Genomic DNA, 26,843 nt, shown 5'->3' with positions numbered 1-26,843 from the left:
AAGAGAAAAGAGTGGACGAAATTCATCATAAACATCCAACTCATCAAATACCAATACTGAGACGAGGTATTCCCTAACGAACTGTCATATACTAAAGCCTCGGAACGTTTTCGCTAAAAACATTTCAAGCAATCATTCGACCAACGTTAACCTCATCGCTGTTACATCCGTAATCAGGGCTAACATTCACAAGTTGACCATACTATATACCGATCTGTTTAACTCCAGATAACCCCACTACGCCTTAATCTCTTTACAAAAGTAATAATCCTCTTGATGACCCTTAGTAGCCAGTGGATTTCCTTCAGAAAGCGTTAAAAGAAAGAGTAACAGGTCAGAAAAAATCATCTGCCACCAGAAAGCCGCTCTACCCGTCAACAATCCACATAATTCTTTTAATGAAACAGACAATTTCCTCCAGTCTACATGTCGTGAAGAATATTTCGAACCGAGGTCAGCCAAAACTAAAGAATTCAAGGCAGCCAATTTGTACAATGTCTACATTTCTTCGACATATCGCTTTAACTCAAACCAATTGTGATAGAAGAACTCGTTTTTGTGATACCGAGACGGTAAACAGCAGGTCCCTCATTCGACACTAAGATTCATACTTGGCAGCTATTCCAAGCATGAGAATGAACACCAAATATTCGCTTCCTCATGGTGACCAGGGCGGGACATCAAAATAATAGATCGGCTCTTCCCCATTAAGACAAGTTTTGTAATAGTTGAACCTTTGATCTCCTCAACAGAAGAATTCCCTAAGTCCAAATCGACCTTGCAATAGCCCAACATGTTTCTATCCAATTTACCATTAAACGTTATCCTAGAATTTCTAATCTTGCCTGTATATCAGTTGATTATTCGACCAACATTAACCTTATTCATCATCGACCTACTCTGAGAAAACCACTATTCCTTTATCTACGTTTCGACCATCTTCATTGAACAGCTGATAAGAAAGTCGTTCGGTTTGTAGTTAAACATCGTCAAACATTGCTCTAAATTTGTTATAATTCTTCGCTTGATTTCGTTGACAAAGCGTTCCTCATCGTTGGTAGATCGGTCATTTTCTCAAAACCGATTTGTCTAGAGAAACTAACTACGCCTTAATCTCTGTATAAGGTAATAATCCTTTCAAGGACCCTTCGTATCAATTGGTGTTTCATTCAGAAAACTATGAAAGAAAAATAGTAACAGGTTATATGAAAAACATTTACCCTCTGAAAGCCACTTCATCGGTCACTCTACTCCTTTAATTATACAGAAAATATTCTTTATTCTGCAATTCATCATCGAAACCTTAAACAATGTAATATGTTCTATAGTTTCCAGCTCTTTCAGATCCTAACATAACCTACAGAACTCAGTAGTTCTACTATCCCATTCTCTGGTCTTATGGCTTTTATACAACCTCTCCACTAATGACGATATCGATGCTTTAAAGACAAAGTTTCAGCCTGGGAGACGCAGCATTCGTTCGAGAAACTGTAAGACATACAAGTGTCCATATCCGCTATAATGGCAACAGATCCCGTCTTCATCTCTGTCCTTGATACATAAGTCTCTCGGAACCAAGCCAGACATCCTTATTTAAGATCTCTTTAAAAACCCAATTAAACATAGTCAAATGTTCCTTTAAAAATTTATCACAGGCTTAATATCGATTTCATTTATAACTCTCTTTTATGTAAATTAGTTTACAAATTCTTGACATGGACAAAGAAATTCAACAAAATAAGTTCATTGAAACAAGATTGTCTAAAAAGGCGATTTTCCTAGATCTAGACATTCTATGTATCGACAAGATTTACTGATATGAAGTTCATTGCTAAGGTCTTTACTCTATTGAAGATTACAAAGTTTAAATTAAACGAAGCTTAGCGAATAATCCTCTACTATATCCATGAACAGAAATAAAACAATTTTGAATTACCGCCGCTGCTTTTTAATACTTACCCAAAAAACTCGAAACTATTCCTTCAAGAAAAACTAATATTTCTAACTCTCATTCACTTCTTTAGGCTGATGATGCCAGTGGCATACATTTTACTGCTGGTAATGGCAAAACGAGACCAGGTTCATCACCAAGTTTAGTAAGTCTTAGTGGTACCTTGTCTCGTGTCAATACCGTAGCCTCGGCCCTAAAACGTTTCCTGAGTCGAGATGACAGTCGTCCCGGTTCCTTAACGCCCAATGATGAAAATCCCAAATATCGTTTCCCCGGTAGTGCTAGCTCTAATAGCTTGGCACCTGCCGCCAATAAACCAGTTGGCAGTATGCGCATCACCGATCAAGTCATTGAAGAAGTCGATGAACAAACCACCATCACTTCACAGCGTGTTAATGAACAACGTCCCAATGTGCGTGATATTTTTGGTCACAATTCCGCCTCGACGACTAGCATTAATAATCAACAGCAACAGCAGCAATATCCAACAGATCCCATGGATATACCACAGAAGAATAAGCTGTACATGCGCACACAGTCAACTGTCGAGCCTAGTCTATTTCCAGCCGGTGGTGTAGAAGCACTGCTGAGTACATCTGCTCCATCGGCCGGTAGTCCGACCATGGCTCGCACTGTACCCAGTTCGCCCACAATGGATAGCACAAAGTCTCTATTCGATCGCGATAATAAAGATCGTGGCAGCCGTGAAACGGGTAAGTTTTGTTAAACATTAATTGTCTAAATCTAATGTGTGTCACGGGAAATTAATATTTTCTAAATCACTTACTACTTACATATAACATTAATAGAACGTACAGATGCTCCGCCCCAATTCAGGTGGTTCTTGACAACTGGTAAAGTTCAAAAACAAACAAATTGATTTTTGTTTTCGTTTTTTTTTTTTAATTTCATTTTGTTTTTAGTTGTTGTTTTACGTTGGATAATTTCTGTTGTTTTCATTGATTTGTTTGTTTGTTCTGTTTTGTTATTTGGCATGTTATGATTTGTATTTTAAGAAAGGATTTATTTAAAGATTCCTAGTAGTTTTTATGCAGAGTAAAAAGAGTTCGGAATTAAGTAAATTAAAGTAGTTAATAGTAAGTAATTGTTAAATATTAAATAATCGCGCTGAAGTTTTAAGCTCTTTAGTTTTAAATTTACATAGCTTTTACTAACCTAAACAGCTTTAATGATGTTATTGTAAAACGGAAAAAATCTTCTCCAACTAGACTGCTAGAGAAATGTAGTAAAAGTTATTTCTTGACTCTGAAGTTATTATTTAAAAACCAAATGTAAACGAAAATACATTCTCGGATTCAATTATAAAATACTCATTTATTAAATATCTTCCATCTTAAATACTAAAGAAAAATACTCATTAGCTCTGTCATCGATCACTTTGCTTAATAGTTGGTTTTACATTGCTGAATTGGCAACGCTGGTATTGTGTGTCAAAAATGCAACCAGGTTTTTTTGTTACCAACATAATTTTAAAGAGAATCACTTAAAAGAGAATCTTTATTATGATCCCAAAGAACAATATCTGACATTTATTTTTTAACAATGATTTCATTAAAATTTTGGCAGCGACTACGCAGTAGATTCTCCATTCGGAAGGTTAAATTTTTGATCACTCTTTCGAATTAATCGCGAATTCCGACTTTAGGCTTCACATAACCGCAAGATCTAGGCAGATTCGAAACTCGAAATTAGCTACTCCTCTAAATTATTTTTCAATTGTTGCTCGATGTGTACTACAGCTGAATAATTTGGAGACGTTGTTGTGGTTTGAGTCTTTCCAGGATTAATTGTCAAACAGTACCTCTAAATGAATCAAACCTATACAAATATGAAAATGCGGGATTTTTTAAAATTTTTAGCTTTTATTTTGAAACATTTGTACAATATAAATTTATTCAAAGTATTGGGCTTTGTTAGCTATGACCTTTTCTCATCTGTCTGGCAATTTATGGATTCCATGCCAAAGGAACTGCTCATCTTTTGAGGTCAAAAACGAATCAAGCCAATTTCGGATACTGTGTTCTGTGAAGAGAAAGCGTTCTGCTTCCATCGAAACAAATAGTAGAGCGTACCCCGTTACGGTCTGAACTATAAAGAGAGTGAGGCAAAATTTCCCAACCACTTCATTCTTAATACTTTTCAACAGGTATTGCAATATGTGGCCGAGTGTTGTCATGATGGAATATTACCTCATATTCTGGGAGTTTTTCGGCCAATGCTATCTTCAAACCAATCAGTCGTGTTCGGTACAGGTTCCCTGTGATGGTCTGGCCAGATTTCAGCAGCTCATAAGAGATAGGACGCTGTTGGTCCCACCAAATACAGAGTATTTCCTTAGCGCCATGGATATTTGGTTTTGGATAGCGTCATGGATATTTGGCGACTGATTGCCAGGCTTCACGTACGATCTCTCGGGTTATCGTAATGGATATATTTTTCAACGCAAATAATGATTCGGTGAAAAAATGATTTTCTTTTATAGCGTTCAAGCATCATTTCGAACATTCAAAATCATCTTTCAAGGTCTTTCGGCTTCAATTCGTATGGTACCCAATTTCCCTGCTATTGGATGAATCCTGCCACTTGCAAACGTTTTGATTTAAATTTCTGTATAAGTAGATCTCAATAATCTTGTTGAGTTTTACAACAATCTTCATGGAATAATGCCTCCAATTCTTGATCTTCACACTTTTTAGGCTGGCCTTGGCGATCTTTTTCTGCTGAACCACACAAACCATCTCTCGCACGTTGATACCGATGCAACACCTTCAACATAATCGGTGCAATCGGTGTGCTATAGAGGCATTTTTTTCAACTGAAAGAAGTAAAGCTTTTACACTATAATTTTCAATAACTAAATGAGAATAAATGACAGATATTTACCCTTCAAAAAGACATATAAGTTATTAAAAACAAAAACCGTGTTCAAAAGATACGCCATCTATTGTACATTTTTAAGTCATACATCCAATACATTTACATGTTCTCTCTGTGCGGGCCACTGCTTTAGATGATAATTTGAGCGGCATAGAAGCAGAATATGAAATCTCTATTATTTTCTTGAACTGATATAATAATAGTAAAAATGCGAATACCAAAATCCCCTTTTAACCAATATAAATCAATGGTCAAAAACTACCGATCGTTAGAACTGAATGTAATTAATTTAATCTAAAATTTGGTTGCTTTTATCCATTTTAGAGCAAACTTGCTCTATACTTGCTTCATATCTCCTTCTCATTATATTATACTGAGTAACCTCTCATATAAACAAAGCTCCATGGCCATCAAATGCAAACGGTATCGTGCAACGGAATTGAATGTTGTTCAATGCTACCTCGTCCATACGAATATTATTTCTTTTTACATGTATCTGCAGAGGAATTTCAACTTGATTGTTTTACACGTATAAAAAATCTATATCTATGTCAGAAACAACTACCTCAAATGATTGTCAAGAAGAAGACAACTTTAACAACGTCATAGCACTAAATAAACTCTATTCCCCAGATTTGACCTGTATTTTTTTTAGATTCCCGAAAGTCCTTGCTATTTTTGTGAATTAATGTCATCTCATAGTTTGGGTTTTTCGTAAGCTAGACACATTTTCCTCATATTTCAAAATCTCATTAAGTTGTGTTACTTGTCCTTTGCACACAATTTCATGCCTGCTCGTGTCTTGTCATTTGCTGTAGTGTCTCAAAGCTCATTGATGCTGCTGTTGCTGGTGTGTCGTTTCCTCAAGGCCCAGGTAAATACAAACAGTGTGACGTTGACTTTTCATTACATTTTGGAACTAACTATAAATTATATTGATATTATTTATATGATTAAAGAAATATCTTGTTTTGGACTGGAACAATATCCTGTTCAAAATTCCTTTTCAGTTTAGACTGCCTATGGATGAACGCAGGAACATTTAACTATAGGGTATAAAATGTTACTTTGGCCTCCAATGATATGATCCATTAAGATGCCTTTTATAGCTCTGGAGATATTCGCAATACAATAGCAAGTCTTTTACTCGTATTTCTGAAGAAACGGCACTGTTATATCATTTAAAATATTAGTTGTTCTGTAACCGTACAAATCAATATCCAGGTTTATAAAAGGATGGTTTCAATTTAACAAATATTAGGAATTGTTATATATTTACACTGTCTGTAATTTTTTTATGTCATGGAAATATAACCATATAAGGACAACCAGTACGTGATGAAAGACAAAAAAAAGACCCGTGTCTCCCAGTTTTGCCCAAAGTCATGCACTTTTTTGATGGGCCCCCAAAGATTTGGGTCCTCGGTGTCATTTTTGCAAAAATGTGATCATTTCCTCAGGCTCATATTATGCAAACAGTTCGGAATTTTGATTTACTCTCTGAGGCGAAGTCATAAAGAACAAAAATTGTGAACATATAAAATTAGAAAAACTTCATCTTCAAAATCAAAATCGCAGGCCTTGTCCAGGTTCATAGGTGGCAAATCGTTCAAAATTCAAGGAAAAAATTTCATGTTGCACTGTGTTATTTAACACGCTTTAAATTTCATTGTGTGAAAGTTATAGACAAAATTCAGTAAAAAAAATTAGCATTTTATAAATGAGCAAGAAAGTTTTTGTTTCAATGTCGTCAAGCACCATTAAAAGGCCTAAAATGTGCACTAATTTATATACAGTGGTTGATAATACAATGGAAACTTTTACAAATATTCAATATTTAGATCGAAATCAAAAAGAACATAACTTAATTTAGAAAATAGAAAATAAACTAAAAAATATTTATTACTAAGGTTCAAAATAATGGAAACTAAGCTTTAATTTTTATACAAATTTACTCGCTCTTTAGTGTTTCTGGTATTTTGTTGAAATATGGCGATACATGGAACCAATTAAATAGTCAATCGTCTTAATTAAAATATATTTGTCCAGTCCCTTATAACCGCATCTGATAATGCAGCCTATGTGGTTTAATTTTGAGTCCGTATTTTGCAATCTACGATTTCCCACAGGCTTTGTATGGGCGGCCACTTCAAAACACGTAGCTCATTGAATTGTACCAACTCGGTTAAAATCCATTAGGTGCTGGAATCTCTAAACTAGGGGCATATTTTCCTCAGCATATGAATACATATCATCGTTTAAAATGAATCTGTATCTCATTCCAGTCATAGTATATTTTATTTTGGATATGGATTGTACCCATATCTTGCTCTGACACCATAATATCGCACCTGCAAACTTGGCTGTCTTATTTATGTTCTAGGGGTTCAGTATCTTTCCCTTTGGCCGTCTTAAAAATATTCTTCTAGCACTGCCTCTTACATTGTATATTGATTCTTCCGTAGAAAGACCAGTATTTGATTTCTGTATCCACCAGTTAGGATATTCTTTGGCAAATTATATTAGAAATAAGAGAATATTTCATGAGACGATAGCAAGCAATAGATGGATCTAGAAATAATTTTTGGGAATTTCTAAACTCTTTTGTTATTAAATGATATTGACTTGGACTAGATAGATTTAGAAAGTCTTCCTCCCCAATTTTGAGTTTTCATAGTACCTGTCTCACGAAAATTATTTTATAATTTTTTAAACTGCTGATTTATGCGAAATTTGTTAAACTTTTTTGCTTTTATTTTGAAACATTTGTACACTTATAGGGTCCATACACAACACCATCATGATTGTGCAATCAAGTGATTGTACCAGCTGATTGATCGTGTATGAGCTTGTGGTGTGATTGTACCAGCTGCTGGTGCTTTATCAAAAATAGTTTGATATTTTTTTGATTGAACCAGCATGATTGAATCGTGTGTTGTAAAATTAGATCATAAAATTTAAATCGTCAAGACATAACAAAATAACACAATAAAATGGTAGTAAATTGAAAGGTGGGCCTAGAGCAAGAATGGTAAAATAAATCAACGTTTTTCGAATATTGCAGGAACAGATGATGTTTTGGAGTCTTCGTTGTGGTATTACGATAAACTCCATTTTTGGAAGATCAGGAATGTTCCAGAGAAGAAAAATGTACCATCTTCTTTTAGAAGTTTAGTGTGTCCTAGTTCTCTTTTCCACACAATTTTTGGTAAAAAATTAATTTTGTACCAGCATGCTGAAGTAATGTGTGCTTCAAGCTTAATTGCACAATCACTTGATTGCTCAATAATGATGGTGTTGTAAATGGGCCCTATTAGGGAAAAGCCGCAACTTAAAAATAAGAATGCGTCATATTAATTCAATAATGTTCATTATAAAAGAAAACGTATATTGAAATACGATAAATCAACTTTAAATTAATATTGTTTCATATTGAATTTAAAAATTTCATTAGTTTCTAATTGATTCAATGTGGTTTTTATTGATTTTAAGCTGTTTTTTTCTCTGGGTGGTTATTTAAAGGTCATTGTTAGCTATGACTTTTTCCCATCTTTCTGGAAACATATGGATTCCGCGCCAAAAGAATTGCTCATCTTTTGAGGCCAAGAACGAACCAGCCATTTTCGGAAACTTTGTTCCAGAGTGAAGCATATCGATCGAAACTATAAAGCGGGTTAAATAGTTTTTAACAGGTATTGCATAATGTGGCTGAGCGTTGTCATGATGGAATATTACGGTTTCATGATTGGACGAATATTCTGGCAAACGAATCAGTTGCGTTCGGTACAGGTTCCCTGTTATGGTCTGGTCAGATTTCAGCATCTTTTGCTCCCACCAAATATGTACAGAGCATTAACTTCGCGCCATGGATATTTGGCTGTGGTTTCGATTCGGCTAGTTGGCCGGGCTTCACGCATGATATCTTACGCTTCGAGTTATCGTAATGAATCTATTTTTCATCGCATGTAATGATTCGGTGCAAAAAGGATTTTCTTTTATAGCGCTCAAACATCATTTCGGACATGCAAAATCGTCTTTCAAGGTCTCTCGGCTACAATTCGTATGGTCCAATTTCCCTGTTTTTGGGTGAATCCTGCTGCTCGCAAACATTATGAAATTGCTGATTGAGTAGCTCCCAAGGTTTTTTTTAATGATCTTGTTGAGTTTGACAACAATCTTCATGGAGTAATGCCTACAATTATTAGTCTTCAAACTTTTTTGGCTGGCCTGAGCGCTCTTTGAACAAAACAAAGCATCTCTCGCACGTTGAAACCGATGGAACACATTCACCATAAGCTTTGATTAGCAAATTAAAAAAGTAAAGTAAAACTTCCCGGATATGCCGCTTTATTGGCACATAATTCGACTTTTTCGAAGCAAAAAAACTTTGTTGTTTACAATACCCATTTGAGAATAAATGACAGATATGTACCCTTCAAAATGACATATAAAGATACGATATCTATTGTAAATCCGGCATTTTAAGTCATACACTCAATTTTTTCCACAGATATTATTTGGTTCAATCCAGCATTAAAATCGTGAATTATTTTGGTTTTTAAATTTTCGAAAATTTTTGAACTTAAGAAACTTATTGTCCGAACCAAATTGCATATTCTTGTTTTAGTCTTCTTTCTGTAGAAGTTTAAAAGTTTCCATTGTTTTGTCAATGCTAAGAAGTATAAATGTATTTTTGTTACGCTCCAATTTACTATATTTGAATAAAAAACCTGGTAAATTTTAATTTAACTTTGAAATATATATAAAAGTTTTCAAAACAAATTTCCATTGTATTGTCACTCACTGTTCTTTTAAGAACTTAATTACAATATTATTGAAGTTCTGAAGCTATTCTAAATAGCAACTTTTTTTTACAAAGTTGTTACTTTTTTCTATTGTTTGTAGAATATAAATCTAGTGGAGTTTACAATAAAATGTGATCAAATCTGTATTAATTTAATTTTAAATATCAAACAAATAACCTTTAAACTTATTTATGTATCTCTCCTCTGTATGTATTTCAACTGTTGCATTATTAAATTAATCTCTACTTGAACTAATTAGAGCTCTTGTTTTGTAACCCTAAACCTTCAGTAAAAATTCCTTATTAATAGTTTTATGTTTTCTTACAATTTATCTCTCTGACTAGTGGAAGACATGGAAATGCGCTCAACAAATGATCTAATAGCGGCCGCCAATGCTGATGTGGAAACAGATGATTTTGAAAAACTTAAAGCCGAGCGTGAAAAGGAACGTTTGGAACGACAAAAGCAAAAATTTGTTCGACAAATAAGCACAGTGCCGGGCACTGAGAATGTGCCCACCACAATGGTGCCTGTAATGGGAGCACCAATTATAACCAATCCAGTCGTAAGTACAGCGGATGCACAGAATACTACACAGCCAGTCGTCACACCCTCAACACTACCGACGACAAGTTCAAATGCCGATTTACTCTCAATTACGGAGCCGGTAACGCATTCTACACAAAAATGGAATGAAGGCGGCTTAAATGAATGATAAATCAAACAAAATATATATAATATTAGCATATAAAAATAGAACTAATTAAGAATGCTGTAGGGTACATGTTAATGATATAATGTACTGCCTTTCTGTATTATTAGAGTTTAAAAAAAAGACACAACACAGTGCATACAACAAAAAAATTACATATAACATTTGTACATACACAAAAACAGTAATTCGAAACGAAAAACCTGCATGCTACACATTTTTTTTAGCCAATAGAATTGGATTGTACGTGTATTCGCATATAAAAAAAGAAGACAATTAATTAATCTATTTAATATTGGGTTTTAAGCTTTACCTTGCAATTAATTTAATTTACAAAACAAAAGATAACTATATAACTTATTAGAACAACCAGAACAATATAGTCTATTTATTAATAAATATTTGGTGCTTTATTAAAAGACAAACTTAAACATAATAACAATAAACAAATAATATTTAATAATAAATTAATAAATAATTGTAAGATGCTCACTGAAAACAAAAACAAAACAAAAATATTCAATTGCTGCATAATAATTTTTGTTTCTCAAATAATAATAATAAAAAAAATAAGAAGAACTTAAAACTATTTTTGAAAATTTGATATTTTTTTACATTATTTATAAGTACAATTAACTAATTATAAAACAAATTTATTTAAATTATAAATAAACAATTAATTAAAACAAAGTAAAAATCAAAAATCAAAAATAATTATTAATTGTTTTATTTGGGTTGTTTAAGTTAAAAAATTAAAAAAAAAATTATCTGAAAATAAATAAAAAGCTATAATGATTTTCCAAGCACTAAACTTTAATTATGCCGCACAGTGGTTCAGAATCGTATTTTTTTGGCAATAATTCGGTATCTCGGGAACTATTAGAGATATTATTTCGAAATCTTCTTAAGTCCTATTTATTTTTTAAATTTCAGCACATTCGGATCATAAATTGATCCGAATTTTTTTAAAAATTTGAGAGCCGAGGTGACCAAATTTGAGAGGCCACTTACTGGCCCCCATTACCCCTAGGAAACTGAACAACTACGATTCAACTCGAAAACACCTCATCTCCAAATGTGTGAAATTTCGTAATTATATCTCTAATAGTTCCCGAGATAACGAATTATTTCATTTCAAACGCATTCACTTAGGTCAACTTTGAATGTCTCTGGACAAAAAAGTAATATCGATATAAGCCTAACATTTTGGTACATGATAATTAGACTGTTTATTACAAACTGTGTAAAATTCATAAGACATAAAAAAAAATAATTAATGCCGCCCTTGAACCACTGTGTGTCGTAGTCAATTCAGTGCGAATTTTCAAAGTGACAACAATTCAGAGAGGATTTTTGCCTTATTTTTCATACGTAGAGTCCCCAAATAATAACGAACAAGGGAATCACTTTCTATTAATATTTTAAAATATAATATAATGTTTATTTTTATTTATAATATTATAAAAAACAGTATTCCGGGGGACATTTGTATGTTTCATTTTCAATACCAAGCTAACCTTGTCGACAAAGAGCTTTTGTGGGCCCTATCGTGTTTTCAACAGAGAGACAGACGCAGGAACATAGCTAGATTGTCTTAGAATCTCATGAGGATCCAAAATATACTTAAATACTCACCAAATTATACTTAAAAATAATTTGTTTTTAAATATTTTTAGGTAAAATAAATTACATAATTTTTTTTTTTCAAATTGGTTTTCTAATTTAAAATTTTTTTTTTTTTTGAAAAAGAATTTATGACAAAAAAATTGTTTTGATGAAAAAAAAAAATTCTGGTTAAAAAATATTTTTCCCGATTTTGACCCATTGTAGCCTTATATACATCGTTGCAATGGACTTTGAAATATCTATCATTAGATATCCATATTGTCTATATTAATGACTTAGTAATCCAGATATAGATAAAAAAATAGGCCAATAATCGAGGTAGTCCCGGTTTTTCCTTATATCTCAGCTATTTGTGGGCCGATTTTATCGATTTTAAATAGCAACCGAGCCGGAAGAATTCCGGAGATATGTATTGATGTATGAATCATGTATGTAAGTTATTTGGGGGCTACGGAAAGTTGACTTCAACATACAGACGGACAGAAGGAAATGGTTATATCTACTCCGCTATCTATAACAATCCATTACAATCGGAATGACAAACTTATACATATATACCCTTTCCACTCAGGTTGAAGGGTCAAGAATTCACAAAATTTAAAAACCAAAAAATAAAAATAAATTATTTTGGATGAAAGCAAAAAACTATCTGTGAAAAATATAAAAGGCCTCGTAAATCTACTCCTAAATAAGATAATTTAATAGCAAGAAATTTTAAGAAATTCCCGGAAGGTCATCAACAATCTAAAATTAGTTCTCAATCTGGTAGCCGCAGTCTGTTTGCTATGGCTCCGCGAAAACACTTATTTCTAAAAAATCCATACTCGTATACATAGAGCGGTAACTGAACTCACCTGTCAGAGACCTAACTCACTTCTGAAAAATCAAAGTGGTGAACATACATGATATATATGTTAAAAAAGATTATGTGAAAGGGAAACAACTTTCGTATGTGCAATGTTTTTGGAGTAATTTGTATACCCTTCACCATAAGTGGCAAGGCTATAGATACGTAAATTCATTCCATTTGTAATTTCCACATTTGATGTTAAAATAAACGTTCCGAAGCCATGATTGATACATCAAGTATATTCGAGAAAATCGATCCACAAATGGCTGAGAAAAAACCCCAATTATCTAGATTTATTCACCAAAATTGTTTACCAAAATTTTTGTTCACCAAAAATTAGTTTTTTACTATAAAAAATTAGCTTTCATCAAAAATTGTGTTTAATATTTCGGTACAGCCGAATTCCGTTCTATGTATACATAATTCTCTATGAATTATTCTCTTTCGGATGAATCCAAATATGTACAACATTTGTAAGACGACCGAAGGGAAAACCATTGCACCCCAAGTACCCAAATAAGACAGTCAAGTGTTTTGAAGAGGCCTTCCGAATCCCCAAATCTTAATCCCATAGAAAATCTATGGGAAATTGTATATAGTAAAATACGGACTCAAAATTATACCACGTAGAAAACTTTATCAGATGTAGTTATAAGGAAATGGCAAAAAAACTCAAAGCAGACGATTGAATCTTCATCGTTGTGAAGCAATAAAAAAACGCATGGGATATCCAACAAAATACTGAGTCACTAAAATAGCAAGTCAATTTTTTTTTAAAATTAAATCTAAGTTTCCATACTATAATAATAAATAGCGTGTTATTATTCCTCCAATAGCGTTAACTTCGTATAAAATGTACCAAGAAATTAAGTTATCATAAAAATAAAATCATTCTTTTATATAAATTTACAATCACTTATTGTGGTTGAAGTAAACGTTTTACGCTTACGACAGTCTCGTACTAGATTAAAGAAACAGTTTGTATTTTATCTTTAATCAAGTACGAAACTGTCGTAGCTGTAAAACGTTTACGCCAACCAATATAATGGTGAATATTAAGAATATGTTTTATGACACTGGTTTTTCCACGGTAATTTTTTTTTAAATGAATTACAATAATTTTTAGTAGTTGATTTTTACTATTTTCAAAGATTTTCGAAATTTTTTAAAATCCCAAACGAAAATTTCACCATTTTCTACACTTTTAAAACATATTTATCTACCATTTATTTACTTTAACGTTGCCAACCTGACAAACTGATTTGTTTTTGTTGTGTTTTCTTTTAACTTCTTTATCATTACCTTTGTTTACATTTTTGTTTGTGTTGCTGTCATAACAAACAGCCAAAGTCACAGATGTGGTGACAAATAATTGCAGTCGTTTTCATTTCTAGAAAGGGAATATAAGTTTGAATCAATAAACTAATAGAATGGCCACAAATTATGATAACGACAGCTACTGGAATCGTTCCGCTAGTAAGGCTTTCAACTTTGATGACGATGCCAACGATGATGTAGACTTTAAAACTGTGGCAGCCGGTTATGAATTGTCTACAGATTTGGGTGGCATACTAAACGATGACACCATTTCGGAAGCCAGTTTTGATAATAGTGCAGCCAGTAGTGCTTTAAATTTATCCATAAAATCCTTGCTTACGGAAGAAGCTTTAAAGTGCATATTGGATGAGCAATCAATGGATGATCGTTTGATACCCAAGGGCATGAGTGCAGAGGAAGAATTGAAATTGTTGAGAAGACAAATACAAAATACGTTGTACACGCCCTCGCCTGTCACAACGGCTCAGAAGTTGTTGTGTGGTAAGTACAAGAAAAATATTTTAAACAAATTTTAAAATTCATAAAAAAAAATTCGCAGGAATGATAAAATATAAATTCGTTATATTTTTTCTTCTAGGTGTTATGGTCAACTTTGAGGTATTCAAGTCCTTAAATGATAAAAAACAACTACTAGATGCTGTGCTAAATATGGGTAATGCTGGAGATGCTATTATAAGCGTGGTTTTATTTTTAGAAAAATCTTTAAATAGACCAGATTTTTTGAGTATACTTATCGCTAGACCTAAGGCCTTGAAGCATTATTTAGCCTTTCTTAAACAACAAAATCCTGAAGAGGCCGTTATACTTTTAAAAGATTTGGGAAAATCTCAGGATTCTTTGCTATTACTATACAAAGATATTTATCAATCGGACACTATAAAAGAACGCAAAGAAAAACTGCAAAAAATAATGGAAAATTATACCGCCACTTGTTCTCTATATCCCCAATTGATACATGCCAATATAAAGCTTCTAAACATGGTGGAATCAGAACGTAATTCTCTTGACAATATGATCGATATAGATTCTAGTCCCTTAGAAGTTTTACATGCTTGCTGTGCGAAATATAACAATTGGAAAGAACAAGACATGTTAAAAGCTACATCCCCTTACCGTTTCACCGCTGATTTACAAATCTCTGCTGGACAATTTGAATGGTGTGCTTTAAATGAACGTACCCAAGCTCAGGCTTATGCAGATCTCTCACACATTTTTGAACAAGTACCCACCTGGCATCCCTTGAAACAAAAACAATTTCATATAAGTTTTTCTTTGGAGTTGGCTGTTTTACGTTTGTTTGAATTACAAGCTCCGCCCACGATACTTTACTTGTTCTTGTCGCGCCACTCGAATAACACTGATAAATTGGCATTGGCTAAAAGGGTGAAATGTGTCAAGGCTGAAATAGATGCTCTAGTGGGTTTAAAAGAAATTGGCCAGTTGACTTTGTTAAGGGACTCATTGCCCGAACGTTCGGAGGAACAATTTTATTGTGACAATGCCTTGAAAACAGCTCAGACCAAAAGATGGACAACGGACAATATTAAATTAAAACTAAATAATAATCTTAGTTAAGGAACGTTTTAAAAGTTAATGAAATGCAATAATTAGTTTTAAGTTTTGTTACAAAATAGCAGTAAACAATTGTTGAACAGTTTCAAATTCGAATTTCAATAAAAGATTTAATCTAATTTTTAATGAATATAAATGCTGTGTACTTACTTTACTGCAAATCTTTGATTCTTATTAGAATTGACTGGTACTTGAATAATATGAACTTCAAACAGGGGGTTACTCCCCAATTCGATTCGAAAGGAAATCTTTTCGAATTACAATGTATTTCGCATACATTTTCTTTTTCGGATATGGTAACGCAGTCACAATTTGAATTTCAATTTCTTTATAAATAATTTTTTTAATATTATACACATAACCATAGATAGTCAGAGTCTCCGACGAAATTCATTGTATTAAGAAAAAGAAATTCACTTTTAATATGTTTCCGGCCATATTAAAGCCATCTTGGAACAAATCAAGATCCGCGTAACAGTTTATATTTTCATTAATTTTTTTTCTGTTAATATTCACATTTTCTGTGTTGACGGCCTTCGGCCGGGTGAAGGGACTTTTAACTCTGGGGTGTATCGAACACCGGCTTCGCTAAAATCACTTTTTCTGTATATCAATATTTTCTGAAGTACTATCATATAAAATCAAAAAGGAATTTTTGGTTCACAATATTAATAAACTGTACCATATTATATATCATATTAAAGGTATCGTGAAGCACTATTCAATGATACCCATAACGATCAGTTTGTTTTCCAAATATATGAGAAATGTACTATTATATGTATTGACTTTAAATTCATATAACTCTTAAACTAAGAGAGAGCAGGGAAAAATATTAACGTTTTTGTGCTTCTAATTATGAGAGCTATCAACACCAAAGAAATTATAAAAATGCAAGCTGTTTCGCTGATCTTGATTTATACCATTTTTTCTTTTCCATACATATTTTTTCTTATTAACATGGAGATAATTTTTAAGCCAACTTTAGTAACACATACACATCCTATTTCAATAATTTCCATATTACTAATATATTAAACATCACATCTACTTATTATATTTTATAAATTCAACATTTATTCTTTTATTTTAGCACTACTACTATTATTTTTTTTAATATTAAAAGGAGCTTAATTTTTGTACAAAGTTGTTAGAAGACTAGAAAAACCGCGAACTAATTTGACAATTGCATTAAAACAGAGTTGTTAAGATTCCTACAGACAGTGGTAAAAACAGAGTTGATTAAGGAAACGGATGAATGAGAGAAATAAAAGCAGCTCTGTTAACAAATAACATAAAGATGTTAAAATTAGAGTGATACATTCATATCATGCATTCATACATTTTAATGGAGGGATGCCATCTAGTGCAGTAACTTTGGATCGCGTTATTCGTTTTTAATAACAGACAACTCAATTATTATTGATGTTCCAAATTTTTCAACCGTTTCGAATCGCTAGCCAACCTTGATTTTAATACATTTATAGTGAAGTTGAATTATGGTTCTAATTCGGAATGTTCTAAATAAAATTATAAAAGTTATTTATCGGATATCCAGTGGTTGACCAAACAATGGAAACTTTTCCAAATATTTAATTAATAGGTCAAAATCCAAATTATTTCATAAGAAATGTATGTATACTTTTTAGTATGTATTTCATTAATATATATTTTTATTTACTTATATTGACAATAAGAAAATTATTACTTAAATTCTGAAAAAAATGTATTTATTATTATTTTCATTAATTTCTCTTATATTTATTTTGTACACTTAAAAATGTAAAGAGTACTTTCATAAAATGCATATATTTTTTAAAACTTTAAAGTTGTTTTTTTACAATATTTTGATTTTGCTTATTGAGTTACATTAGCAAGCACTTCAATTATTTTTTTAGAAAAATTAAAACAATTTTTTCATTCAAATTTATAGATAATATAATATGGCATCACTTAGATTGAGTGCTGTTAATTTCCAACATGTATGTTAAACAACATTACAGAGTGGCTTTACATTTGAGCAATTTCTTTCGTTTTTCATGTGCATCCATTTCCAGTTTTAGACTGACTCAAAAAACTTAGCGGTTTCTGTTTAAGAAAATGCTTATAAATAATTTTGAGGGAAAAATCATGTTCGTACATAAAATGTATGTGCGAACCTTTTAAAATTTGAGTATTTAAGGTACGTAGTAAATTTTACCAACAAACTTTAAGAATATTGGTAAATTTGTATAAATAAAATCGAACCGAACAATAGTGGTATTCATGATGTAGAGCTCTTGTTCTGGTAATAGAGTAAAAGAGTAATTAATTTAATTTGTAATGCACCTTTTCGCTTTATTCTTTTGATTATTCTGTTATATTTTTTTTTCCTATAAAATAAAATTGAATTTATTTAATTCAAAATTACCTCATATTGTTTAAAAAGCAAAAGGTTTCTGCTAAACTAATCCTTTGCTACTTTGCTAGAGAAAGTACCCAACATTGTGAATACCGCTAATGTGTATTAGATTTATTTGTTGGAACAATTATGATAAACACCAAACATTGTGAAAATCGAAAAATAATTTATTTAAATTTACCGATATCAAACTAATTGATAAAATATATATGTAGTCTTATAAAAACTATACTCTAACTTGTATGAATGTAGTATTTATTTACCACTCGGCCCCCACTTTATTATCTATAATTGTTATCTATTTTTTTTTTAACTAATGCTCGTAAACTGATTTATCATATCGCCCGTATGGTTGGCAATTGAATAAAATACTGCAACACCAAATTGAATTAGACTAGTATTTTGTCCCAAGCGTAGGAGTAAACATCGTACAGAATCAAAATGGATGCCGGAGGAATTATTCCAGATATTGTTGACAGTAAACCAGAAGCTGTTGTTCATGTGACCTATGCTGGGGGTGTTAAAGTTAGCTTGAGTAAAGAATTGCAACCCAAACAAGTTAAAGACCAACCTGAAGTATCATGGGACGCTGAGGATGGATCACTTTACACTCTATTAATGGTGGATCCAGATGCACCATCACGGCAGTCACCTACCTATAGAGAAGTCTTACATTGGTTAGTTATCAATATACCAGGAAATAAAGTATCCGAGGGTCAAGTCGTTGCAGAATACGTTGGTTCCGGTCCTCCAGAAGGTACTGGCTTACATCGTTACGTGTTTCTTGTTTTCAAACAGGCGGGCAAAATTTCCACAGATAAATATATTTCAAATACGTAAGTAAATTTGAAAAGTAATTTATTTATTATATTTAATTACTATTATATGGTAATTACTATCAGGCCCAATATGATGACTATGTGCCCATTTTGAAAGCGACATTTAAGTAGAAATTATATAAGGTTAACCAAAAAATTATCTAATTTTAAAATACATAGCTAATCTTTGTAAATTGTAAATCTGAATATACATATATTGCTAATTTACATTTTTATTTGATGGTATTTCTTGGTTTTTCCGAGGAATTCTTAAAGTTTGGGATTTGAGACGAGATACCCCGTTTTGTCAAACAAAAATAAAACAAATCATATATCTGATACAACAACGAAATACATTGACTAACATGTATTTTTTTCTTAAAATATTTAGGTTTTTGACAATACCGTCTCGTCTGTATGTTACCCTATGGTTTGGGATATACCTTCAATACAAAATAAATAAAACTATAATTAAGTTTTTTATTATCTTGAGAATATACAAAAATGTTTTGTTTTTGTATTATTAATATCTTTGCTGCGTAAGCATTATTATATATGTATGTATGTAAATCGTAAGGGTTTTAATTTTCTGAGAATAACACTAAAAGGAAATATCCTTAACTGTCATTTCATTCAAGCGAATTTTTAATTTAAAATTAAAAGCAGTTATTTTCTGATTACCACGTTATGGAGACAGTAGTATTCTTAAATTTAAAAAATTTAAAATAACAATTAGAAAAAGCCAAGAGAGCGTTCTGCTTTGATCGAAACAAAGGGTATTTGGACGGGGCAAAGTCGGGACTAAAAAGCGGGTGAGGCAAAACTTACCAACCACTTCATTCTAAATAGTTTTTAACGGGTATTGCAACATGTAGCCGAGTATTGTCATTATGGAATATTACAGTTTCGTATTTTGGGCGTTTTGTGGCCATTCCTCAAACGAATCAGTTCCTTTCGGAACAGGTTCCATGTGATGATCTAACTAGATTTCAGCAGGTTTTAGTCCCTTAGCGCCATGGATAGGTATCAATTTCGCTGGTTGCCGTACGACCTCTTACATTTTTCATTGCAAGTAATGATTCGGTGCCAAACTATATTCTTTTATAGCGTTCAAACATCATTTTGGGCATGCAAAATCGTCTGTCATGGTCTCTCGGCTTCAATTCGTATGGTACCCAATTTCTCTGCATTTGAATGAATTCTGCTAAGTACCTGCAAACGTATTGAAATTGCTGATTGAGTAGCTCCCAAGCTCTCGGTGTGCTTCAGCGGCATTTTTTTCAAATTAGTAAAGTAAAGCTAAACTTCCCGCATATGATGCTTTGTTGGCACAAAATTCGACTTTTTGGAAGCAAAAACAAATGTTCTTTACACCATAATGAGGAATAACTAAGTGAGAATAAATGACAGATATGTACCCTTCAAAATTAAATATAAGTTATTAAAGTAAATCTCGCATTTTTAAGTCATACAGCCAACAATTCACAGATCTGTTAATAAATCTCTTATTAAATTAATCGACTCCCAAATTCCTCGAAAGTTACAACAATTTGCAACTACTTTTTCATACAGAGTGGTAGACAGTATAATATGGCATCACTCTAATACTCTGACTGGGCGCTTTTTAATGTTAATGTTAAACAACATTACAGAGTTGCTTAACATTTGAGTGATTTCTTTTGTTTAGCATGTTCATCTATTTCCTATGTAAACACTCTATTAACAGTTCAGTTTTAGACTGGCTCTCAACAAAATTTAGCGGGTTTTGTTGTTTTTATCGCAATAAAAACATTTTTATTAATAATTACACAAAATGTGTGAACTTTTTAAAAATTAACGTATCATGGTGTATTTTTATCAACCAAATTTTATAATTTTGATAAATTGTAACAGACAAAAGCTATCAAAACAATGTGTATTACATTAATTTGTTGGAAAAATTATTAGATGTAAATTTAAATTGTACTTTGGATGTAAATATGTAAAATAACACTGGAAATTGAAAATTATTAAAATTATTGATAAAATGTATAATCATTACTGGTATATTGTAGTAAGTGTGAATGTAGTATTATTTACCACTCGGACCCCACATTATTATCAATAATTGTTATCTATTTAACACTATAATGCACGAAAACTGATTTTTAATTTCACAATTGAATAAAATATTAGAGCACTAAATAGAAATAAATTATTATTTTGATCCAAACGCAAGAGAAAACATCGTGCAGAGTCAAAATGGATGCCGGAGGAATTATTCCAGATATTATTGATAGCAAGCCTAAAGCTGTTGCTCATGTGGCCTATCCTAACGGAATTAAAGTCAGCATGGGTGAAGAATTGCAACCCAAACAAGTTAAAGATCAACCTGAAGTAACATGGGACACTGAGGATGGATCACTGTACACTCTAATAATGGTAGATCCAGATGCACCATCACGGCAGTCTCCTACCTATAGAGAAGTCTTACATTGGTTAGTTATCAATATACCGGGAACTAAAGTATCCGAAGGTCAAGTCGTGGCAGAGTACATTGGATCCGGAGCACCAAAAGATACCGGCTTACATCGTTACGTGTTTCTGGTTTTCAAACAGGCGCTGAAAATTTCAACAGATAAATTCATTTTAAATAAGCAAGTTGATCTAAAAATTAATCTATTTATAAATATTATTTAATGCGGTTGTTTGTTTCCCTTAGATCACTTGAGGGTCGTTTTAGCATAAAGACCCGTGATTATATTACCAAGTACAATTTGGGAAATCCTGTTGCTGGTAATTATTATCAAGCCCAATATGATGACTATGTGCCTATATTAGAAGCTCAATTTAAATAGAAATTACTTGAAGTTCATGATGGTGTCTTAAAATAGCTACAATGTTTCTTTGTAAGTTATAAAACTAAATAAATATGGCTGATTTTTTTTATGAAAGTTTGAGAACTTTAAAAACTAAATTTATTTCTATATTTTAGTGAAAGAATCGAAATAATTAATTTTTAATTCAATTTTCAAAATCAAATTCATTGTTTTCATTTAAATCATTCCATTAAAGAATTCAATGCGAATTTATTCCTTAAAACATACCTTTAAGTATTAATTTTTTATAGAATTATGGATGGATTACGGATGGCAACCGAACTTCAGTTGCAATAGAAAATGATAGCTGTCAGCTGTCATCTGTAATATTATTTGGAAATTGCCAAAGCAACTTTATGTCGGTTGCCATTAATAATAGTCCCATTAATTCCTTTATGAATCATTCAAGATTTTTTAATTCAAATCAGTTTCTAAATGGATTAAAAACGAAATGAAAACAAATCTTAATAAAGTGAAAATATTTTCATTCAATTTGTATTAGATGCGGTAATTAGCCCCCTGGTTAATGTTTTTTATATGGCTTCTACTCCTAAAAAAAAATAAAACTCCATTTAAGTTTCTTTTTTATTATTTTGAGAATATACAAAAAATCTTTAAGTTGTTTGTTTTATTATTTTTTTTTTGGTTTTTTATTATTATTGTTGCTGTGTAATCATTTTGAAGACAATTACTTAAATAGTTAATGATTATATAGTTAATATTTAATAATTTATTTATAAAACTTGTAAACATTTAAAGCATTTATTTTGTTTTTATTAAATTTATTTATTTATGTTGTTTTTAATTGTTTAATTTATTTTAATTTAAATTTATATATATTTTCAATAGTGCACAATAAAAGTTTATTGCAAAAAAATAAATAAATTAAATTAGAAAAATAATCATAAGCAGTCAAATTGTTTTTAGTTTTTATTTTAATTTAAAAAAATACTAGTTTGTTTAATATTAAGTTTTAACAAATTCACAGCCTTATTGCTAAACAATTATTAATATTTAGTTTATGCATAAGGCTGTTGGCTTTTATATTTATATATAATTGTAGTGTTTTTTAAAATTATTTTTATATGAAATTTTTTTTTTTATTTTTAAGTAATTTTGTTTAATATTTATTTGGTGTTTTAGTGAAGTGGTTAAAAGTAGTTTAAATGAACTTATAAAGTATCAAACAAATTTAAAAAAAATCTAACAATTTACTAAAAAGTTTTTTTTTTAAATTTAAATTTTATATTGTAATTAATCTAAAACAAAATTATTATTTTGAAATGTATGCTAATAGTTTTACAATCCATTTTAACTTAATACCCTTTACTTTAACATTACTAGTGTTTGCTTTTGTGCTTGGTTGTCTGTTAATTCAAAACGTTATGACTTTGGCGTCATTTATTTATCTATTTAAATCGAATGGTGTCAAATAGTCTTACAATTTTATTGCTAATTTAAGTATTTTTCATAATTTTGGAAGATAATGATAGTGGTCAATTACTAGATGAAATAAATCTAATTTCAATAGCATGATTGTGATCATAATTGGAAAACGATTGATTTCAAAATAAAAACATCGAATTAATTAATGCGAGTGTTATATTCGAATGTTTTTTTTCAGATTTAGCTGTTATATGGGGGTTAGGGTCAATTATGGACCGATTATCACAAAAGTTATTAGAAAGATTTAGGTTCATATAAAACATATTTATATCCAATTTCATCACGATATTAATTATTATAAGACAATTATGAATGTTCAAGTCATTTCTTGAGAGGCACAAATGTTGCTCATACTGTATACTATAATTTCAGAGGACTTAGAAATAATTTGTTAACATTTTTATCAGGATTGCCAATCAATCAATCAACATATTTATGACTGCTCAAGCAGTATTCCGGGCGACATTTGTATGGGGGCTAGGTGAAATCATGTACCGATATTGCAAATTTTCAATACCAAACATACAGACAGACGGGTTGTCTTAGAATCGTATGAGAAACCAGGATATAAATACTTTTTGGTTCTACTACCAATATATCGTTCAATATGTTACAAAAGGAATGACAAAATCAATATACCCTACCTTAATTTTTGATGGTGGGTATAAAAACATCAGCCATTCATCCCAAAAATTTAGTTCTTTGGCTTAATCCAAAGGATTTTATTTAAATGGAACTCATTCATTTAAAAACTAATCAAATTTTCAAATTAATTTTCATAATGGAATAATATAATAATCCATTGAATAATAACAATTTTTTAATTCCAAATGTTTATTTTTTTCATTTTTGAAAAATTTTCAAAGTCGATTTTGTAATAGAGGCCTGTAATGAAAATGTTCGATTCATTCCAATTTATACAAAAATTCCTTTCAAGTATCAACTTTTTGGATATGTTTGGTCTCATTCTGAATTTTTGCAATGGCTTATATTTAAGAAAAATCTTTGGAAAATTGAAGATACCTTATTTGATATATGCTATATACTGATTTGATGAGAAATTGATTTCTTGATAATAACATTGAAAGCTACGATTCACTAGCTTTAGAATTCAGAAGGGTAAAGATTAAAAAATTCATTATATTGATAGAAATTTTCCTTTTCGGTTTCAAAATAAAGAAATATTTTCCATGTTTATTTTAAAATGGGTCGTTTATGGATAGCGCTGAGTTTCAAAAATGGTAATACAGATGTCAACTAACAGATATCATTTTTTATTGCCAAATTGGCAGCTAGAAATTTGTGGTTGCCCTCTGACAACGCAACTGAAGTTCGGTTGCCATCCATAATCCACACATTATTTCATTTATTTTATCCAAAAAAAAAAAAATGTATTGAAAATAAGTATTCAATTATTTGGAGGATTTTAGTCTGAGAATATTTCGTTTTGTATTCATCTGAAGCATTTTACTTAACATTTTGAATTAAGAAGGTCTTGCATTAAGGACGAGAGTGGGAGACATGTAACTTCCCTCCAAATTTGTTTTTTTTGTCAAATATTAAAAATCCAAAACAATATTATTTAATTTTGATGATCATATTCTCAAACATATGTATGTGAAAACATTTACAAGTAACATCTTCGCTAATTTAGTATTTTTTTCAAAACTATTTTTAAATTCTAAGCAAATCCTTTATTATAAATATAATTAAAAAATATACAGCCCAATCATGAATAAAAAAATCCGCGGGAGTTTTTTCACTTTTCTCATTTTTCCTATTCAAACTCAGTGTTAACAAGTAAGAGAGCTATATTCGGCCGAATCAATTTCACCAAATTATACCTCAAAATAAAAATTTTTAATATTTTTAAGTAAACAAAATTTTTTTCCAAAGTTGTTTTTTTAATTTTTCGGAAAAAAATTTTTCGAAATGTTTTTTAAAGTTTTTTTTTAAATTTTTTTAATATTTAGCGAAAAACTTTTGGTGAAAAAAAAATTCGGGTTAAAAAATATTTTTTTTTCGATTTTGACCGATTTGGTCCAACATACTATGGTCTTATATACGTCGTTGCTAAGGTTTTTGAAATATCTAAACTCTCAGTAATCCAGATATAGGTTGTCCTGGTTTTTTCCTTATATCTCAGCCATTTGTGGACCGATTTTCTCGATTTTAAATAGCAACCGAGTCGGAAGAATTCCGGAGATATTGATCGTGTGTGTAAGTTATTTGGGGTCTTCGGAAAGTTCATTTTAACAGACAGATGGACATGGCTTAATCGACTCCGCTATCTATAAGGATACAGAATATAGTATACATATACTTTATAGGGTCGGAAAATTATATTGTGGAAATTACAAACGGAATGACAAACTTATATATACCCTTCTCAGTGAAGAGTATAAAAAAGGGAAAAAACTCCCGCGGATTTTTTAAGTCCAAGGAATCGACAGAATGAGTACATAAATTCAGTGGAAGTCCAGGCTTGACAGTTGAATATGTGGGGATTGTCATGAGGACGGGCCTTTTCGGAAATGCATCTGATGCGCAGTACGTTCTAAAATACAAAAGTTGGCCACACTCTCTTGAGTTCAAAAAAGCAACAGTGAAACAGATGATGCGCAAAAACTATCAAACAAGCATCACAAAAATGGCTGATGCATTGTCCGCGCATCAGCATCGCAAACTAATCACAGATGCGCATCAAATGCAGCGCAGTGATGCATTTCCGAAAAGGCCCGACCCTGACCACATGCTGGGCATAACTTTATGACGGCACGGTATATGCGGGACCTGTTGCTCCATCCTGACCTTGGTTGTGCCAGAACGACTCTTGTTTTACGCTGCAGAATCTTCTCGACGTCTACCATCGGTGTTGGGTGACCTCCAAGTACAGTAACCTACAACCGCGGAATTGATGGCTTCTCTATTATTGTCGTTCAATGCCGTCATATATGAACTGCGATAAAATGGAATCTGTACATTCCGCTGTATGCTCTCCTCTTATATACTTAGGTAACATGACGTTGCATTCCTTGACCGGTAGAAGCTTAGTTTCCTCGTGAAGGTAGTGTTCTGAGCTTGACAGCTTTAAAAATTTCTCCACTGAACTATCACTCAACGCAGGCGATCACACTGCAGCAGCATAGTTGACCACTGACTGACCAATCGTCTTGTAGTAGCTAGCAAGGTTTCTTTGTGCTGCTGGCTAGCGCCTTGAGAACCTCGTTCCTATTTCGCAGTTTATGAGTGATTGCAGTGGCGTGTGCCACCCAAGATTTTCATGTGGTTCACTGTCGGAATTTGTACGCCGTCGAACATGATGGCTAAGTTGAGTTTTACCTCCTTCGTCCAGGTGGTGAAGAGAGCTGCTGATGAATTCGTTGGTAATAACTGCAGGTTATGTGTAATTCTGGATTTCGTTGTGTTAACCATTTACCAGATTACCATATACAGATGCATGTTGACAGCAGCAGTGTTACCCTTTCAGTTAAAAGCCGGGAGATTCAAAAAGTCACGGACTTATTAACCCACCCTCGTAGATTATATAAATTTCAAAATATTATTT

At 31.7% G+C, this 26,843-nt stretch overlaps 3 protein-coding genes and 1 pseudogene across 6 annotated transcripts in view; all 4 read left to right on the top strand.

Annotated features, from left to right (window-relative positions):
* Positions 1-11,080, top strand: part of Best1 (Bestrophin 1) — a 50,305-nt gene extending 39,225 nt beyond the window's left edge. For 2 of the 4 annotated variants that reach the window (XM_065516467.1, XM_065516464.1), the window contains exons 6-8: positions 2,025-2,664; positions 2,761-2,805; positions 9,999-11,080. In XM_065516467.1, coding sequence (XP_065372539.1) covers positions 2,025-2,664; positions 2,761-2,805; positions 9,999-10,369 — 1,056 coding nt within the window. In that variant the 3' untranslated portion in view covers positions 10,370-11,080. The remainder of the gene's footprint in view (positions 1-2,024; positions 2,665-2,760; positions 2,806-9,998) is intronic. The other 2 variants (XM_065516468.1, XM_065516466.1) reach the window with 1 other exon arrangement.
* Positions 11,081-14,248: 3,168 nt separating this feature from the next.
* Positions 14,249-15,888, top strand: Vps16B (Vacuolar protein sorting 16B). Its single transcript, XM_065510979.1, has 2 exons — positions 14,249-14,660; positions 14,758-15,888. Exons 1-2 carry the CDS (start codon positions 14,273-14,275, stop codon positions 15,753-15,755), a joined length of 1,386 nt encoding a protein of 461 aa, XP_065367051.1. The 5' UTR covers positions 14,249-14,272; the 3' UTR covers positions 15,756-15,888.
* Positions 15,889-18,565: 2,677 nt separating this feature from the next.
* Positions 18,566-19,118, top strand: LOC135959864 (phosphatidylethanolamine-binding protein homolog F40A3.3-like; annotated as a pseudogene).
* Positions 19,119-20,723: 1,605 nt separating this feature from the next.
* On the top strand, positions 20,724-21,915 carry LOC135959855 (protein D2-like). The gene is made up of 3 exons (XM_065510955.1): positions 20,724-21,024; positions 21,190-21,607; positions 21,673-21,915. The coding sequence occupies exons 2-3, from the start codon at positions 21,213-21,215 to the stop codon at positions 21,806-21,808; spliced, it is 531 nt and encodes a 176-aa protein (XP_065367027.1). The 5' UTR covers positions 20,724-21,024; positions 21,190-21,212; the 3' UTR covers positions 21,809-21,915.
* The last annotated feature ends 4,928 nt before the right edge of the window (positions 21,916-26,843 follow it).

The sequence above is a fragment of the Calliphora vicina genome, chromosome 1 (assembly GCF_958450345.1).
Source record: "Calliphora vicina chromosome 1, idCalVici1.1, whole genome shotgun sequence".
In the NCBI taxonomy this organism is placed as follows: domain Eukaryota; kingdom Metazoa; phylum Arthropoda; class Insecta; order Diptera; family Calliphoridae; genus Calliphora; species Calliphora vicina.
This window is presented reverse-complemented; position numbering and strand designations above follow the sequence as displayed.

What these genes read in the sequence shown, in the direction of transcription:
- Vps16B (XM_065510979.1), top strand. Translation starts at nt 14,273, where the DNA reads ATGGCCACAAATTATGATAACGACAGCTACTGGAATCGTTCCGCTAGT. An exon ending in GGCTCAGAAGTTGTTGTGTG is followed by an intron (nt 14,661 to 14,757) that starts GTAAGTACAAGA and finishes TTTTTCTTCTAG; the next exon opens with GTGTTATGGTCAACTTTGAG.
- LOC135959855 (XM_065510955.1), top strand. Translation starts at nt 21,213, where the DNA reads ATGGATGCCGGAGGAATTATTCCAGATATTATTGATAGCAAGCCTAAA. An exon ending in GATAAATTCATTTTAAATAA is followed by an intron (nt 21,608 to 21,672) that starts GCAAGTTGATCT and finishes TGTTTCCCTTAG; the next exon opens with ATCACTTGAGGGTCGTTTTA.